The 20,551-nt window shown below is 40.5% G+C and overlaps 1 protein-coding gene across 1 annotated transcript; it reads left to right on the top strand.

Annotated features, from left to right (window-relative positions):
• The first annotated feature begins 951 nt into the window (after positions 1-951).
• LOC139730525 (derlin-2-like) lies at positions 952-20,423 on the top strand. Its single transcript, XM_071641377.1, is given in 8 exon segments — positions 952-995; positions 7,955-8,088; positions 10,069-10,134; positions 10,751-10,820; positions 10,823-10,917; positions 11,310-11,505; positions 14,636-14,726; positions 15,662-20,423. Coding segments are annotated over 7 exon segments (762 nt in total). The 5' UTR covers positions 952-995; positions 7,955-7,995; the 3' UTR covers positions 15,813-20,423.
• The last annotated feature ends 128 nt before the right edge of the window (positions 20,424-20,551 follow it).

The following is a 20,551-nucleotide window of genomic DNA, read 5'->3' as shown; positions in this document are numbered from 1 at the left end:
TATTTTTTTTTGGGGGGGGGGGGGGCGGAGGGGGGGGGGGGGAGACCTTGTTTACGATCTGTGCTTTTTCACTGGGTCCCCGGGCACAACGAATGTAAGCATCGATCTGGTTCAATTTTTTTTTTAATTATATAAAACGATATATGTGTCCCCACAAGGGGTACGTTTGTATTAGGCCTACATGTGAATGGTTTGTGACAATGAATTGAAGTTGAAATTAACTGAATTGAAATTGTGCGTATGTGCCTGCAGGGTTTAGGCCTATACCTACTATCACCCACTCCACGTCTATATATTGTTTTCATTCCCGGTGTAACGACTCCCGTATCCCCCCCCCCCCCCCCCCAAAAAAAAAAAAAAAAAGAAAGAAAAAAAAAAGAAAAGAAAAGAAAAAAACCCACCAAACAACAACGACAACAACAACAACAACAACAACAACAACGACAACAACAACAACAACAACAACAAAAACCCGCACACACGTACACACATAAACTAACAACAAACAAACAGCACGCTTTTCACACAACTATACGGCCAAACGGCCATCCTAACTATACAAAGGCCAAAAAGGGAATTGCTTATAAATTGCGTAAAACATTTATATGACAACACACATCTAATTTGAAAAGCATTTACAAAAAAAAGGAAAGAAAATGGTTCCTTTAATAAAGATAATAACAATTATAAACTGTGAAGGGCAGAGTTTGTCTGATCGTATACCCGGCCCTGTCTGGGACATCTCGACCTGGTCGAGCTGTCCGGAGTCCGGGTCGCATTTTTGATTATCCAGGATTGGGTTATACGAAGGTCGAGTCGTCTATCCGCTAACTATAGCTAGTCTGACGTGTACTAACTCGACTTTCAGTATTGTAAGAATACAGACAACAGCGCGCATCATCAGGCAGGAAGTCTTCTCCTTCTGCTTCTGTCGGCTGTCTGTGGTCCGGCTAATCTAGACTCCGACCTACTCGACACTCGTGCGGGATCCAGAGGTGGGTTGTTTCTTCCAATTCTGACATTTAAATCCAATGAATGTCTAACGCTAGTCAACTATACACAGCCCAGTCGCTGTAAAAACGCGTTTTTACGAATGCACTGAAGTTGAGATCATTCGGTCAATATCAATAGATGGGTCTAACAATAGAAGTACATAAGTTTAGATCTATATCATGTGCATGGGCATGAATATGGTGTAGCACATGTTAGGCCCTACTAGTACGGTATGCAAAAATTTACCACTAACTGTTACTGTACCATTAACAAGTTACCAGGACTCAGGACAGGAGGCAGAGGCAGTAGTTTTAAATACTCGAGTACCTGGTTGTAACCGTTAGACACTCAGATGAGGGAAGATTTTTTGGAGTAATTTATCTACTAGATTCTAGACTAGCTAGAGGTTGTACAGAATCCAGACTCAGTTCGGGAAACCCACTCACAAGGGGGGCCCCTCCTTATAAGTAACCCGTCCCCCTTATAAGTAACCCCGTCCCCCTTATAAGTAACCCCTGGGACACCCCTTATAATGCACTTGTCAATGTAATGACGCACCCCACTACCCCCGGACATGGGTGCGTCATGGTCATTTTTTGACTGACCACACAGGGTTTTTGACGGACACCACAGTCACTTTTTTGACGGACAAAACGCTGCAAGTGACGAACACCACAGTCACTTTTTTGACGGACAACACGTTGAAAGTGACGCACACCTCGGTCACTTTTTTGACGGACATCCCGGTACATTTGACGCACCCCCGTAAATACTGAAACGATTTTTGCATACGTTTTATTCACGCAATTTCATTTTCTTTTGGTTCGTAAACATAATTTGTAAAAGTTTCGGCAAGTTTCCCTTACCATGGCCCTGTAAGTACCGTACTGTCATTCACCGTACATCACGCTGCTGCTACGATATTCCGCACAGTAGTATGTATTCTGTGCATGCAATCCATACATGACAATCACATGTGTGCAGATGCGCTGTGTGTGCGCGGCCATTGCTAGTGCGGTGGATGCATACTGCTGCAGCGCAGGTACACACCACGCCACGGCATTCCCGCGAGTATTAACTACATACAGCCTAGTCGCTGTACGTAGAGATTCGCACAGCTAACAGCGTCGCGCGACTGGTCGGGCTATCCCGCGAGCAGAAAATGGCATGCTGCAGGCAGTTTCTTCTGCTGCCGCTTCTTTTACTGTCAAGAATTCGCCTTTGTCACCACAGATTTCATGGGTTTGTTAGAGGGAAAATGTAAGAAGAAAGGGTGGCTTTTAAATTATGTGCTTGCCAGATTCTGGCAAGCATTTTTCCCTCTTATTCCAAAACACTTTCCGAATTTGATTTTCACTTGCCGCGGGACACCGCTCACTGTAATTCAGTTCGGGAAACCCACTCACAAGGGGGGTCCCTCCTTATAAGTAACCCGTCCCCCTTATACAATGTAAGTAACCCCGTCCCCCTTATAAGTAACCCCCGGGGCACCCCTTATTATAAGGAGTCTCCACGCTTTTTTGCAATGCAACGCGAAAATGAAAGGACTGCGGCAATTCGCTTGATTATGTCCATAAAGCTTCACAAGTTTCCTAGTTACTCACGAAATTTGAGCAAAATCGGTTTGAGGCATCATATCTAAAATCATGGATTTAAATGCGATGTCAAACGACCCATGCGAATGCTGAAATGCGAGCGATTACTGGCGTGAGTGTCGCCAGGCGCGGCGGCGCGGCAATGCTTGAGTGGTTACTTATAAGGAGGGGCCCCCCTTGTGAGTGGGTTTCCCGAACTGAATTTCACTCGCGGTACGTGTATCCGGTACTGGTAGCGTGCAAAAATGCGTGCAGTTTTCCATAGCCAAGTGACGTACCAGGACGCACCCCTCGGTTTAAAATAATGCGTGTTATTTTCCATAGCCAAGTGACGTACCATGACGCACCCCTCGGTCAAAAATTTGACCGACAATGATGGGATTTTGACGCACCCCTCGGTCAAAAATTTGACGGACAAAGCTGGTAAAATGACGAACACCTGGGTCACAAATTTGACGGACCAAACGAGGAAATGACGCACCCATGTCCGGGGGTAGTGGGGTGAGTCATTACATTGACAAGTGCATAAGGAGTCTCCACGCTTTTTTGCAATGCAACGCGAAAATGAAAGGACTGCGGCAATTCGCTTGATTATGTCCATAAAGCTTCACAAGTTTCCTAGTTACGAAATTTGAGCAAAATCGGTTCGAGGCATCATATCTAAAATCATGGATTTAAATGCGATGTCAAACGACCCATGCGAATGCTGAAATGCGAGCGATTACTGGCGTGAGTGTCGCCAGACGCGGCGGCGCGGCAATGCTTGAGTGCAGATGTGGCGACTGAGTAATTGATCTGTACTCAGTCGCCACGTCTGCACTCAAGCATCGCGCCGCCGCGCCTGGCGACACTCACGCCAGTAATCGCTCGCATTTCAGCATTCGCATGGGTCGTTTGACATCGCATTTAAATCCATGATTTTAGATATGATGCCTCGAACCGATTTTGCTCAAATTTCGTGAGTAACTAGGAAACTTGTGAAGCTTTATGGACATAATCAAGCGAATTGCCGCAGTCCTTTCATTTTCGCGTTGCATTGCAAAAAAGCGTGGAGACTCCTTATAAGGGGTGCCCCAGGGGTTACTTATAAGGGGGACGGGGTTACTTATAAGGGGGACGGGTTACTTATGCACTTGTCAATGTAATGACGCACCCCACTACCCCCGGACATGGGTGCGTCATGGTCATTTTTTGACTGACCACACGGTGTTTTTGACGCACCCCCACAGTCACTTTTTGACGGACCACACGGGGTTTTTGACGAACACCACAGTCACTTTTTTGACGGACAACACGGGGTTTTTGACGAACACCTAGGTCACTTTCTTGACGGACATCCTCGGTACATTTGACGCACCCCGTAAATACTGAAAGGATTTTTGCATACGCTTTATTCACGCAATTTAATTTTCTTTCGGTTCGTAAACACAATTTGTCAAAGTTTCGGCAAGTTTCCCTTACCCTGGCCCTGTAAGCACCGTACCGTCATTCACCGTACATCACTCTGCTGCTACGATATTCCGAATGTATGTGCATGCAATCCATAGTCACCTGGCCATGACTTGTCTGCAGATGCGCTGTATGTACGCGGCCATTTCTAGTCCGGTTGAATGCAACACATGGACGATGTACGTTCGATGAGGAATAACGAGCACGCTGCTCACTTGCGAATTGCACAGCGTTAGCGAGCGAGTCGCGCACCACTAACACTCGACTTGCCTGCTACTATACTGCAGGTACGCGCAGTACGCACCACGTAGCGGTATACCAAAGATCGTATAGGAATTCCGTATACGATCTTTGATTTTACTATAGTACTGTGAGGTTGAAATCGTTATATCGCTAAACAGTCCGTCTGGCTTGAGATTGAGTATGCGTGATTTCATGAGTTTGTTGGAAAGAAAATGTGAGGAGAAAGGGTGGCTTTTAAATCATTTGCTTGCCAGATTCGGGCAAGCATTTTTCCCTCTTAGGCCTACTCCAAAACGCTTCCCGACTTTGATTTTCACTTGCCGCGGGAAAGCGCTCACTGTAAATTCACTCGCGGTACGTACGTGTATCCGGTACTGGTAGCGTGCAAAAATGCGTGCAGTTTTCCATAGCCAAGTGCATACCATGACGCACCCCTCGGTTCAGAATAATGCGTGTTATTTTCCATAGCCAAGTGACGTACCATGACGCACCCCTCGGTCAAAAATTTGACGACAATGATGGGATTTTGACGCACCTCTCGGTCAAAAATTTGACGGACATAGCTGGTAAAATGACGCACACCTGGGTCACAAATTTGACGGACCAAACGAGGAAATGACGCACCCATGTCCGGGGGTAGTGGGGTGAGTCATTACATTGACAAGTGCATTATAAGGAGGGGCCCCCCTTGTGAGTGGGTTTCCCGAACTGGACTGCATAACTATGGATGCAGTATTTTATTGTACATCAGTGCCAGTGGGGTCACATTGGCCATTTGACTGAAAGATCGGTCTGTATCTGTCCGTCAGGGAATGTTCCGCGGAGACTACGTCTGGCTTCATGGATCCCCTCCGTATACAGACCGAAGTCAATGATCCCAGCTCCTGTGTGTGGAGCAACGCGCACAGATCAAACGTTACGATAAACCAAATTTCAGACAGCTTTTTTACATTCAAACAAGTTTGACACGACATGACACATTATGCAGCAATATTTGGGGTCAATTTCTCACATTGTGCAATCGAAATACAGTAACTCGGTTATAATGCAGAAATTTTATCCATATCGCAACATCGCCGTTCGCTAGCAGTAAGTCGCCATTTTGAATCTGTAAACCAATCACATGCGAGGTACGTGTTTTAGTAAAAAAAACGCGTAGAAACTACCTCGCATGTGATTGGCTAATAGATTCATACTGTATGTTTCTGCAGTTTGAACGTGACGACGCGGCGGGCTGGTTGATGTATGTTTTACGTTAAAAATTCTACCGAAATATTGGATTATTCATTAATCTGGTGAGTGTAGTCTATTCTTGAATAGTTTATTTAACTATACAAGCTTAAATTTGCCGACCTAGGGCCGTGAATTAGACGCAATCTAGAAGGGTGAGGTACCTCACCCATTTTTCCATAGAGACAGTGGTTAATAACATCCACACAACAGTGGGTACTGGTACCTTCCGTCTGTCTACGGAGGACAGCGTTAATGGCAAAATATAAAAGAGTCCTCCGCACAGACGGATCTTTCTGTCTAATTGGCCATTGGCATTGGATCATTATTCATAGTTTTACTTCCAGTATTTTCACAAAGGCAATGTTTTGGAATTAATTTGTGCTAGATTTGCAAAAAATAGTGCTATAGATTTAGTATAGAGTCGGGGCACCAGTTTGCTGCAGGGGTACAGTTTGCGGCACCCCTAGGAATATCTAACCATGTCTTCAAAAGTAACGCTAGTGGGGTTAGAAGGGTTTTTTTTTTCTAAATTGTTTTATTTGAAGAGCAACTGAAGATGCAGAAGAGCTTTCTTTTGATACCAGAATCATGAAATAACTCGGATGATGACCTTCATAATTCTAATTTAAACCGTCTGTGTCACGCTGTTTTTAAAAAAGTATGACTTTCTTAACAAAACGTTAAGATTTTGTTCTGTTGCTAGGCAACCACCATCATCCCTTGTTTGCATCTTTATACAAAATCTTACTATCAAAAGAGGCATGGTAAGGATTCCTCGTGTAACTGTGTTAAATATTCCTAAAATTAATTTCCTTTGTCAGTTTTGAGGATTGCAACAGTGACCAAAATGTTGGGGATGGGTCCGGTTTGCAGCACCCCATGGCCATGGGATTTACACACATAGCGCTATTTTACATGTCAAATTGGGTGGAAATTGATGAAATATATGTACATGCGATCTTGAAAAACTATGAAATCGTGAAGGATCGAGATAATGAATCCAAAGAAAGTGTTCTAACAAGCTGAAAACTAGTTGGACCATCAAAAAATATTTTGTTTTTGCAAAATTTTAATGTTTGAAGAAATCAGGGGACATTTTTTTGTGGGCCGGGTGCTGCAAACTGGACCCCCCTGCCGCAAACCGGGTCCTCTCAGGAGTCTTGGTGGTTGCAAATTTTCTGCATGAAATTGATTATTATGACTAGGGTAAATGTCCACCATACAAAATTGTGATGCATTGTCAAGAGGCCTTTGGTACCTCTTTCAATTTAAAAAAAAAAAATAATAATTTCTGTTGCCCATTTTACCAAAATACTATTAAATACCCTTGAAAAGACCTTAAACTGCCACAAACTGGGTCCGCTTCTCTAGTGATAACAACTTCATGACTTCAATACTATGTTATCAAAGATCTAATACACTCCATTATTGTGTAGGATCTTTGTTGTTATTCTGTAGGATTGCACAAAGTCTGTACATTGATGCTCATTGCACAGAGCACAGAACCGACTGGTAATATACTAATAATGACATAGACATCTAGTAGCTTTGGAGAATGTCAAATGTGAAGTCACAGCAGACTCTTTGATCTTGCATTCCCCCCCCCCCCCCCCCCACACACACACACACACACTCACAAAAAGAGGAGGGGGAATTGTACTTGCTCCTGTGGTACCGGTACCATGTCCATGTCATACTTAATACTTTCTTAATAGTACTCTTTACAAGATGTATGTCTACACTGATTAGGTCTGAATTGAATGAATTTGAAGGCATTTACATCTACTCCATGCGAGTTAGGACTTGGACCCCCCCCCCCCCCCCCCCCCAAAAAAAAAAAAAAAAAAAAAAAAAAATGTTATAATCAACAGGACCACATGTCATTCCACATACAGTGTATAGCATTGTTACATAGCAAAATAAATTCAGAAAAATCTATTATATAATGTTTAAGATTACAACGACCTGTGTTGCTTTCCTTTGTATTACTAAAACAAGTCTACTGTAAGTTACCTAGATATGTTTGATTAACAACATATTGTTTATTCACATCAGGGCCTGAGAATAGGCTCTCCACCCATTAAGATTGTCTAGTGGTAAAAATGTTGACACTGTAACAATTGACATAATGGTTTTGCACCATCTGATTGTGATGGCACAAATGTTCCATGCATTTCAGTTACACGTATATCACCAATCTTGATTATCACAAACGACTGCACCTACAGTTGTAGTTTTAAGGAAAGCATTATTACAGATGAATTACTGCAAGTATTGCTGTTACTGAACAGTGAAATTAGAGGTGCAGACCAAAAGCAGAAGTGCAGAAACTTGCCACAGATTATCCTCATAAACCACCTGTGTAGATACAGCTAATACCGGTATATAATTGTACCATGACATGCGTGTATCTGTCTTTCTTTCCATATGTTTTTCATCAGGTTACAATTCTTGCTGTGAGGAAAGCTGAGTCTCTTGCATCATGGCATTCCAAACCTTTCAACAGGAGTACATGCAGACTCCTCCCATCACCAGACTGTATGCCACATCCTGTGTACTCACGACTGCAGCAGTGGTAAGGAATATCAAGTCTCATCATACAAACCAGAACACCATTTTAGGGGAGAATTTTATCAAGAATCATACACTTTGCCGAAATATATTTCTAAGAAAAGCTGAAAACACAGTGAACATTATGTATGTAAGCAGAACTGTAGTGTAGGAGCATCGTTAGCATTGGCTTGGTCTGCAAAAGAAAAGATGAAATTACTTTCAAATGAGCCACCCATTCACCCACAGGCAGCAAGTTGCTGATGGTGAAAAAAAAAAAATGTGTGTTTGTGTTTTGTGTTTTGTGTTTTTTTAGGTCACATTTTGTACATGACTATTCTAATGACACGGCATTACAGCTGCAATCCACAATGCTACCGAGTTTTGTTCTGCAAGCAAGGGACAGTTCTGTTTATTCCCATTTGTGTGTTGTTTTGTAAATGAAACTGGTAGGAATAGATTATTTATAAATTTGTTATTCATGCTCATTCCATTATCCCAACATTTCATAGGGTTTACTAGTATATTCAGCCAATCTTCAGTAATGAAGTATTGGCAGAGAAGAGTAATGGTGGACATGAAATCAGGTATTTTGAGATGGTGTTGGTTCTATCTGAAAAAATAAAAGAGGAAGGGGGAAGAAAAGAATGGCCTTTGGCTGCCACAACACTACAAAAACCATGTTTGAGCTAAGTGTTTTGACTGTACATACTTACTTTTAATATGTACAAATCACGTACTCGTTATGCCCCAAGACTCACATGTATTATACCCCGTTCACAGTCCCCCTGTCTAGGAGGACCTCTAGAGGACATGCTAGATGAAAACTAGCTATTTCTTATACAAACTCAGTGGGTGGTAAGAGAGACCCCCGTTCAGAGTCCCCTTGCTGTCTAGAGTGAGGTCCGCATACACTGCTATGGAAATCAGTGGAAGAGTATTTTTTTCCACCACAAACAGTGCTGGTCCCTGGAAGTGCATGCTGTGATTATGCTAGTCTGGTTTTCAGACCGTTTTCTCACACTAATTTCCTTTTCAGAATATTTACTGCTTCTTACAACAAAAGAAGTAGCAGGTTAAGCTGATGGGCCTTATCCTTTGACAAAAACGGTGACTTCATTAAGGGCGGCAACAAAATCCGCGGAGGGTGCATTTTGTAAAAGGAGTACAGTTGGCAAAGGGTCTGAAAACCAGTCAGACTATGTTCACGCCGTGTTTGTGCCGAGACCGTTCACAGTCATCTCGTCTGGCGTGAATACGGCACAACCTCTAGAGGTTGTGCTAGAGTCGTGCTAGGCTGTCTAGCACGACATTCACGCTAGATTCACGCCAGACTCACTCCAGACTTGTGCTAGACGCTTACGCCGTGACCGTTCACAGTCCCCATCGTCTGGCGTGAACACAGCACAACCTCTAGAGGTTGTGCTAGACAAAGTGGGACTGTGAACGGGGTATTAGAGTGAAATCACATGCATTAGAGAGAGTATACTCTCTGGAGGTAACAGGAGGTTTCTACATGGACAGGAAGATTGAGAGAAAAGCAAGGCTTTTGATCATCAAGTCAATATAACTCTCTATATTTTCACTCTTGTCAGCATCACATATAAAGGGATTTAAAAAAATCTATTTATTGTTTGTTCAAGCCACTTAACGTAGTGTGTAGCCATTAGAATTTTCAGTTATCCCTTGTGAAAATGTTGAATAAAAGACATCATAAACAAAATGAAAGTCCCAAATTTGTTCTTAAAAAAAAAATCAGAAAGTTTGAAGAGGCTTGATATGTGATGGTGGTTATTGATAGTCAACAAAATGAGAGCAACATCACTATTAGGATCACTGTAAGCATTCTGATGTGTGTTTTCATGTTTTTCCCCTCAATTTGTGTGTTCATAATTTCATAAAAGCTTTAGTTTAATGTGTTTTCTCTCTCTCTCTCACCTTTGGTCAGTATGCATTTATGCATGTTTTGCTTGAACTGTGTTTTCCTGTGTCAATTTTCTTGCAGCAACTGGAAATTCTATCACCTTTTCAACTGTATTTCAACCCAGACCTGATATTCAACCATTTTGAGGTATTTGCATAATAATTGATTGGTATATAAATGCAAGGAAAGAAGAATGATAATTTAATGCTGATAATGGGAAATAGTGACAATGAATGAAATGTTCCTCAGAGTCAATAGCACATTTATAGCACTACCAATTGCAGAAGGTTCTCCCATCATTGTGCACTGATTATAAAAATACATACAAATTTGTATGATCGCAGATAAATGTTCTATAATCATTTACATGAAAATCTGTTCCTCGAAGTGACATTTTATACAGGTGTACTGTTTAATTTGTTGCTGTTTTACTCCATTTTTTCAGTGAAAATTGTCATAATACTCATTCTAACCAGTGATCCCTACATATGACTTGTGTATTCAATTACCTGATAGTGATGATACCTTTCTAAACTAGGTCACTATCAGTCACAAGTTTATATTCATCTGACTTAAAACTAAAACTGATTACTGCTAAGTCCCACTTGCCTGTGCTGGAGTAAATTACACTATATTTTAAGGTATGTGTTCCTTGTGTATCATTTATATGTAAGAAAGATATCATATGATACACTGTACCATATTGAATGCTTGCTTCAAATTAAAGGTAATGATTTCTTTGTCTTTCTGTCTTCATTTCCAGGTCTGGAGGCTCATTACAAACTTTATGTATTTTGGAACAATAGGGTTCAACTTCCTCTTCAACATGATCTTCACCTACGGTACTGTCGCATGCTGGAGGAGGGGTCATTTCGGGGTCGCACAGCAGATTTCTTCTTCATGTTCCTCTTTGGCGGGTCACTCATGACCGTATCCTTTCTCTCCCCTGCACTGAGGTCACTGGAATATGATAGATACTTCCTCATGTCAGAAATATAAGCTTCTCTGTTTTTTCAAGGAACATCCTTTGCTTTCACATGTATGTTGGCACAGCGCCAGGTTCCAAGTTTGGTAGTGGAATCTCTTTTGGCCTTAGCAAACAAACTTTGTTGGGAATTTAAAGTTCAGTGGATTAATTTTGTCCTGTTTATTTATTTTTTCTTATTTCTGTTATTCAGACTTTTCAAATTATGCTAGATTCAATTAAAGAATGCAAGTTTATAAATCATTTCAGTAAAATAAGAGACAGTCTAAAGTCGACACCTGCATTTGTTTGAAACCACAGAACCATGAAATATCCTTAACCCTTCATGTCCTCTCAGATCATTGCTCTCTTTGTAAACCTGGTCTTCCTTGGTCAGGCCTTCACCATCATGCTTGTTTATGTGTGGAGCCGGAGGAACCCGTACATCAGGATGAACTTCTTCGGCCTCATGAACTTCCCCGCCCCTTACCTCCCCTGGGTCCTCCTCGGATTCTCAGTGTTACTAGGCAACTCCATCATTGTAGATTTAATAGGTAAGAAATAAAGTCAGCTGACTGAATGCTTAATAGTGTAAAGTTCAGATGAATACTCTCAACTCTTCAAACTTAGAATAGGGGTTTTGTTTCAAACACCAACACATAAACATCTACCCATAGAAACCATGCTATTACCACCTGCTCATGGTATTGTGGGAAAGTACATCCCTACATCAACAGTCTCCTAGGAAACAATGTTTTAATTCTATAATAAGCACTAAGAATAGAGTCATCATGTTACTATATCCGAAACTCTGAAGAAGATTTGTGCTGCATCGAAAATTTGGTATGATTTAAAGTTGTGGGACAGTAATGTATTATTCTCTTCTTTTCGGCTTGTGTTTAACCGTAATCTTAATGTGTGGACATTAATTTTCATACAATTTCAGCAATTCATCTTGCCTGTGAGTTGGTCTGTTACAGATTGCATTTTGAGTCAGTGGCACAACCTTCTGCACAGCTAACTATGGCTTGTTTGTGAAGTAATGTTTGAAGGAGTGTTGGTCTCAAGGAAAAAATGAAAGGTACATGGAATGAAACAAATGTTACATCTTAGCAAGACGGTGAGCAAGTCGACTGTATATCAAGACTGGGCATTTAAACGTCAGGCAGTCACCTAACATGTGCTGTATCATCATGTCAAAATGGTCCTCTGACCTCATGGTTACTTGACTCGGACATCATTTCTAGGTCAAACCTTGTTTGACTTGGCAACCCATTTCTAAACTGGCAACAGAATGATTGCGCCACTATGTTATCGTGAGCCAGAGAATTTACCAGGTTATAGCATGTGCCTCTAGGTAACATCAGTGATATGCTGACATCTGTAAAAACTGCATTTTAGCTCACCTGAGCCGAAGGCTCAAGTGACCTATTGCGATCACTCTTCGTCCGGCGTCCGTCGTGCATCGTGCGTCGTGCGTAAACTTTTTACATTTTCATCTTCTTGAGAACCCCATGACCGATTTTCACCAACTTGGCAGGTAGCATCCCTAGGGGGATAGGATCTCAATTTGTTCAAATGGACACCATGGCCCACCTGGGGGCCCCAAACCCCCTAAAATTAAGGAATCTTTAAAAATCTTCTTCTCTAAAACCAGAAGTGATAGGGCTTAGTTAATACTATGAGTTAGTACATTGATGACTGTAGTTTCAAGTTTGTTCATGGGGGAATCAGGGGTGCCCCCCTTGGGACCCAGGAGAGGGGAGTGGGAGGGGTCCTAATGGGGCCTAAATTGTACATTTTCATCTTCACTTTGAGATCCCCATGTCTGATTTTCACCAAACTTAGCAGGTAGCATCCCTAGGGGGATAGAATCTCAATTACTTCAAATGGGCACCATGTCCCTCTTGGGGGCCCCCAGAGGGCCCCCCCCCCCCCCCACACACACACACACACACACACATTAAGGAATATTTATAATCTTGTACTCTAGAACAAGAAATGATAAAGCAAAGTTAATAACATGAGTTTGTACGTTGATGACTTTAGTTCCAAGTTTGTTCATTGCAGATCCAGGGCTGCCTACCCCCCCCCCCCCCCACGCTCCCTGGAGTTGAGGGGGGGGGGGGTCCATATGCAGACCTAAGTTTTCAATGTTCTCAGGTAAGAATGTGCAAGAATGCATGGAAGGTGAAATTGCGATACTCAGGTGAGCGCATGACCCCCGGGTCTCTTGTTATTGTACCCCTGCCCACATGTAGTGTGTATGGGAGTATATAGGAATCTCTCCTGAGGTCAGATGGCTATGCAGGCGGTCAGTTGGGCATTTAGGCCAGTTATGTCGTTCAGTCTGTTGCAAAATCTTGTGGATCAAATTACTCCCTCATTTTTAAGCGAATGAATTTGCAAACATGTGTGTGATGACTATCATAGGTAGATGTGCAAGACACATTTTTCAATAGTAGCAGGTAGTGTGCTGCCATGGTAACAACACACTATGGCCCTCAAAATCAGGTGAAAGGCTTTCATATCAAGCGCCATCTCAAGTTCTTCAGCTGTTCACAAGAGCATTGGCACACATGAAAAACTAGATGCAAAGTTGTACAAGACACATTTTTTGAGAGTACTGTACTGGACAGTATATTACCATGGTAACAGTGCACCATGACCCCCCCCCCCCCCCCCCCAAAAAAAAAGCAAAACAAACAAAACAAAACAAACAAATCAGGTTAAAGCCTTGCAGATGGAACTTCTTCTTCAGTTTTGAAAGGGGTATTCCAGACCAGTCAAAATCAAAAGTTAGTCTGAAATAAAAGAATAGAATTTTACAAGCTTAACAGCAAAAATTTTGATCAAATTAGGTAATCAGTACAGTCAGTAGAAAATTGTGTGATGATGGCATCATCACACTCATTTGCGCATATTCATATCCACTGTTCAAGAACTGTGTTGCGAAAAGTAGCGAATCTGTAATATTTCATGACTTCCTTACATTAAATCAAATTTTATTCAAATATCAGCTGTTATGCTTGTATGATTTACTCTGTCTTTTCAGACTAACTTTTCATCAGTCCAGAATCCCCCTTCAAGCAATTCAAAAGAAATTTGGCACACATGGTGACTGTGATATGAAGTTGTGCAGGACAAATTCTTAGAGTAGCAGAATTGCATTGCCATGTTATATGACTTGTAAAAATTGAATCATCCTAACCCATTCAAAAAGTGATTGAAAAAGAGAGAGTTAGGAGGGGGAGTTTCATTTAAAAAAAAAAGGGGGGGGGAGAAAAGAAGATTTAAAGATTAGGGTTCCTTAGTTGTGCTGTGCAGAAATGTCAATGAAAATATATTACATTTCCCAATGAAAGCAGCACCTGCCCCAAAAAACTATGGTGCAGAAAAACTGCTAATATCTTGATTTCGGTTTTATTTTAAGCTGCGAAATTTTGATAGTAGGAAGAGGAAAGATTACTCTCCCAAGTATTAAAGGCAAACATTAAAAAATAAATGGAGCAGGTCAAACGAAATGACATATTTTGGTCCATTACAGAAAATCATAATCTGAGACTTTGTGGGTGTTGCGTTGGGCGGTTACATTTGAAACATAAATCATGCAATAGAAGTCAGGACTGTTTATGAATTGTTTCTTGACTAATTGACCTTTCTCTGATTTCCCTGTGTCATTAGGAATGATTGTTGGCCATATATACTTCTTCTTGGAGGATGTGTTTCCTAGTCAGAGGGGAGGTTTCAAGATGCTGAAGACACCAAGCATATTGTAAGTCTCATGAAAATATGGAAGAAAAAAGCATGTGATTGTGAATGTCGCATAGTGAAAAGTAAATGACAGTTTGAAAAAAAGTAATAATCTTTATCAGAAGTGGCATTTACAGAAATTTGTCATGTTTCCTTTGTGTTTATATTTGTGCACCTATTGCAGAAGAAGCATCATTTTAACTTTAAAGGACAATTTCACCTTGATATACATGTGGATGGAGTGAATTCAGCAAAATCAGTACAACACATCAGTGAAAGTTTGAGGAAAATTGGACAATCGGTTAAAAAATTAAAGAATTATTAAAGTTTCTGCGCAGTCACTGCTGGATGAGAGGACTGCTGCCATTTATGGTGTCACATGTGTAGAGTAATATAAGGAAAATATAAAGAAAATTCCACAGAATGTCATATTTTGAAAAAAAAAAGTACACATTCCCTCAAGTTTTTACTGATGTATGTTAAGGGTAATATTATTCCCCTGCCTTCTGAAAGAGGCAAGTCAAGTGATCTTTTATTATGCGAGAAAAGTGAAAAAATGTTGAATTTTCTATATATTTTTTATATTGTTGTATGCATGTGACATCAAGCTGTAGTAGTCTTCTCATCCAGCGATGGTGGCCCTGAAACTTCAAAAATTCAAAACTTTTGAACAGATTGTCCAATTTTCCTCAAAGTTTCACTGATGTGTTCTACTGATATTGCTGCATTCATTCAATCCACTCATATCAAGGTGAACTTGTCCTTTATGGTTGCAAGTAAATTTCTCAGGTGAAATGAACAGTCAGATAGTTAGCTCATTGTATTTTCCACAAAGTGTTCAACTCTTTATTCTCATTAGTTAATCATTACTGAAGTATAACCCACACCCAGTGAGAGTATTAGTTCTGTATATGACCACAGAAATGACTAGTAGTAAATTTGATGGATTTTCTGCAGGAATACGTTATTGGACACCCCACCTGAAGACCCCAGCTATAACCCACTACCCGAAGAGGAGCGCCCGGGGGGCTACGAGTGGGGTGGAGACCAGGAAGCTCAAGGGGAAGGGGGTGAGCAGAACCAGAACCAGAACCAGGGTCAAGACTGAGGTCCTCGGTCAGGAGAAGATGACAAGACCATGACAGCAACAGACGGATGCTGAATATGACAACGAAGGTGGAACCTAGACCAGGATCTGTCCCTGTATGATACTGGCTACTCTCCTTCTGAAGAATACAGTGACGGATGATTGGCACTTCACCAAAATTGGTGACAGGATGTATCCACAGACTGAGAGCAATCACATTGGTAGATGGACTTTACAAGATGTTTCTTTCTGCAACAGACAGAAAAGGAAAGAGTAGAGAAAGTGGCACAAGCTTAGGCAGTGCATGGCTAGCTGTAAGGGAAATATCTGACCAAGTGGGACATGTAGTAGTGCATTGTACACCAGAGGTGAAGTTCCAAGTTGACATGTGAATTTGTGTCACTGACATGAGAAAACCTGGTCCAGCAGGTGTAGCACTCTATCTCTGCACCAGTTTCAAAACAGTGATGCAGATAATGATCAAATGTCAATATTTGGATATACTTTTGTGATTTTTTTCATTTATATACTTTTTGGTAGGGGTTTGGAGAGAGAGAATTGAAAAAGAATTAAACATTGCTTTCATATTTATCAGCTGGTGTGTAATACCATACCATCAGCTGTGAAAGTAACAGAGTTCTCTGTAAGGGACGAAACATAGATGATGATGATGATGATGATATGCCAATGAACATACAAGTACCTTTTACAAGAGTGCAGATGGGATTTGCAATAATTCTCACCCATAGCAGCAGTACATAATTTGTGCCAGTATAGAAAAAAAAGGGAATTATAGTATTTACATGACAACAATCATGGATATCTTATGATGCTGCCTCTTATTTCCAAGAATCTTTTGTAAATTTTTGAAATGCCTGTGAAAGTAGAAATTGAATCATGTCTACTGGCTTCTCTGAAGTGAGCACAGACATTACAAGTTGAGAAGAGCGTATCGCAAGGGATGGGATATAATTAAAAGTCTTTTTCACTCTTTGCTTGTCTAGACATTGATGAGTACCAATGGAATAAATGATGGTAGGCCAGCTGCAGACTTCAGAACATAAGGGAGAAAAATTATGAATTAAACAGGGATTTCACTTCACCTTTATTGCATATTTTCATTTCATCTCTAAGCCATGCAGAATTTTTAGTTCCCCAATCATTACTCTATCCATTTGATCTGGCAGTTGTTTTGATTCCCAATGTGTCCAGTCAACTGTACCTTTGGAATGTCAGTTTGCAATTAATGATTTGCTCAAGTAATGGCTCTATTTTTTTATTAAAAAATGAAAACAAAAACAACAAATTGAGAGAAATTTGCAGAGGCACTTCTACATTTAACAGTGAATAATTTGTTCTGCTATGAATGCTTCCAGGTGCTTTGCAACACATTAAAAATCAATTATCTACATGTACTTCTGAATTGATTTGATTCATATCATAACTTGCCCACTTCATATATGGTTAGAGTGAGAAAGTCTTGTAGCAAATTAACATGATGATCTTGTTTAATTAGAACTCAGGTGTGGAATGTGACTTTAGTTGAGTATCACATTGTAATAATATGTGCCTTATAGCAGGGCTCCACACTAACTTTTTTTTTTGGTGGCCCGAGAGAAAAATTTGGTGGCCCCCAAAAAACAATAAAAAACATTAACTCACTGCATGCATTTACGTGTATGCATTTCCGGCACAAAAAGTTACGAATTTATTGACATACTTTTAAAAAAAATTTGATGGCCCGATGCGGGCCACCAAATTTGCCCTTTTTAAAAATTTGGTGGCCCGAATTTCATTTTCGGTGGCCCTGGGCCACCGTTAGTGTCGAGCCCTGCTTATAGTCTCAACATCCTCTATTTATAACACAGCTTAATTTTAACAAACTAAGGAGATGCCTCAAGTACTCAAAGAAAGTTTTTTAGTCACTGCTAAACTGTGGAAAAGTTTGAGCTAAAATTGCACAAGTACAATTCTAATATCCGAATGCATATACCGTAGTACCATTTATACCAACAAAGAGGTGTGAAATATATTGTATATGGTGGTGGCCAAACCATCACATTTCATCTGGGATATACCAAAGAAATAGCAGTCATCTGTATTTTACAGCATACTTATAGGACATATTTTATTCGTTGTCTGGTGTCAGCATTTAAGATTTACTCTACAAACATTCCAGTGTAAACATGAAGGCTCAATACACAGGAGTAACTCGATGGTGTGCATTATTATCTATAGAAATTTGATTAACTAACGTGCTCCTTGTTTGTGAGATTACAAGAAATATTCAGGTTGATATACATGTATGCTGTGAAATCATACAAAGGTCACAGAAAATCCGATATGATCCTCAAAGTGTACAAATATCTACATTTGAAGTCGGACAGGGATTCCAGACGTGAATCCAAAGAGCTCTCATGTAAAGAAACCAAAATGATCTTTCCATTAACTCTTTGTGTGCCGTGTTCACAGTCCTGACTCTGTGGCCAGCTTGCCAAATTTACATTTTTTGCTCAAATGCACAATTGCGCACAAATGGACTGATAAATCCCAGTATACTGCAGGAAGTCTAAAGCATCATAGCCATAGCTCTGTCATAAAATTTACATCACAGGAAAGCTTGCTATTTTCTATACAGCTTTGCTGTACTGCATTTCTGACATAAATGCTTTTATAAAAAAGTTACATGGCTTTGAAAAAACAATGTTTTCCAGCAGCGCTCATTCATTGCAGTCTCAGAATAATGTAGCACACAAGGGGTTTGCACTATGACACACAAGGAGTTATGGCAATGTACATTGTTAACTTAACAACATAGCATGGAGGAGTGAGATAATAGTTTTTAAAACGTGCTTTTCATGAGGATGAGGATAGAATAAGAACATTTGATTGGATGATTAATTTGCTACTACCTTGCCCTGGATAAATGAATCGGCAGTAACAGTGTATGGTATCCTCAGACAACCAGGAATGTTTGTGACTTGAGGGAGTATGAAACTCGACAAAGCCTAATGTAAATGGAATGTTATTTACAATGAACTGGCTCGTGTATAATGATGTGGATGGCACATAAGAGGCCATGATAACAATGGAGCGTACATACTTTCTGACTTTATTATCATGCCCACCACAGGTATATATGTGGATCAGTTGGCATCCACTACACTGGATGTGTATATCTACCATAGGTTTTCCTTGTCAAAAGTTATGAAGTCTGTTATTAAAAGCAGGCTGCTGAATTCATCAAACTCATCTGGCAGTGAAGTGTGAGATATCAGTCAAAGATTTTTGTATTTCCATGCTCATAAATTCATCTTAGATACAAAGTTATATGGTAACTCCATGTTGTACAGAGATGTAAGAGGATTGATGAGTGGAGAGCAGAGGAGATAGTGTACTGTATACGCCATATATTTGGTGAGTCTAAATTTTCGTGAATCGGGAATTCCCGACGATTTCGCGAGTGGTTAAATTCGCGATCGTTGAGTCCTGTACTGAACGGAGAAATGTACACGCATACGTCACATCCACATCGGGATCAGAGTCAATAGTTTCGCGTGTCTTTAATTTCGCGAATAGCACCTGACTCGCGAAATTCGCGAAAATAAAAACCTCGCGAAATTTTCGGCGTATACAGTATTCTATGGCTGCAGAGCAGTTCAGAGCAGAAGTGATATTGCAAGGAATGCCAGATTCACCTTTCCAGTTGTCACAAGAACTGATCCCACTTGGTTCTTTATCTCTTGTTGAAAAACAGCAGAAAGTTCACGTGTAAGGAAAAGCTTATTAACTGAATACACCAATGGAGATTTTTGAAATACTGTTGTATGAGCTCATGACTCGGCTGCCAATGGCTGCCAGCCATGATACATAGTGCTCTGTGTCTTACATATGTAGCGTCACTATATAATAGTACAGTTGATTAATTTTATTGATATAGTGCAATTAGTCTTTAAATCAAAGAAAGGAAAGGACTTGGAGAGCGCAGACCTCTGCCAAGCAGCTCATTTCCACCCATACATGCATGCTGAAAATCACCTAGTTTCCCAATAAAAGAAGCAGTGTGTTTACCTAATCAGCTTCCTGCCGCACATGGCGCCTTGAGCAGAGCACACGCTTTAATGCACATATATGCAAACCTCAAATACATGCAGCTTGAACTCCCAAGTTCATTGACCCTATTTGCCGAAAGGGAAACAATCTTTCAAAAATTTATTAAAAATTCCAGGATTACTACCAAAACTGAATCATATGTTCCTTGTGTCATTATCTACTTTTCTTGTAAGTTTCATCTAACTCCTTTCTAAACTTATTGAGTTATTTTGCAAACAGACAAACCAACCAACACCGACTAAAACATGATGTCCTTGGCGGAGGTAATAGAAAAAATGGCAAGAGAGACAGTGCTACAGGATATAATGTCTGGGGACATCACATTCCCTGTACTAAAGTAGCTGCCACACTAAACTTAAAACGAATTTAAAGAACAAAACAAAACAAAAAAGAGACCCACCGAACAGTGATACCGATTGCTGAAATGAAATCTGCTGAAATACTGCCTAAGTACTGTATAAGCCGTTATTTTTGCGAGGGTTTAATTTATGCGAATTTTGCGAATCACAGTTGGATCACAAATTTAACAACACACAAAAATGTCGCCATATGCTAGAGTAACAATGCATTTAAGATAGCATTGATGTCAGTTCGCAAAAAACAACATCTCGCAAAAGTGTCTATGACCTTATAATTCGTGAAAATAT

The sequence above is a fragment of the Diadema antillarum genome, unplaced genomic scaffold, assembly GCF_040938485.1.
Source record: "Diadema antillarum isolate AM-2024a unplaced genomic scaffold, OU_Dant_1.0 seq00000320_RagTag, whole genome shotgun sequence".
In the NCBI taxonomy this organism is placed as follows: domain Eukaryota; kingdom Metazoa; phylum Echinodermata; class Echinoidea; order Diadematoida; family Diadematidae; genus Diadema; species Diadema antillarum.
This window is presented reverse-complemented; position numbering and strand designations above follow the sequence as displayed.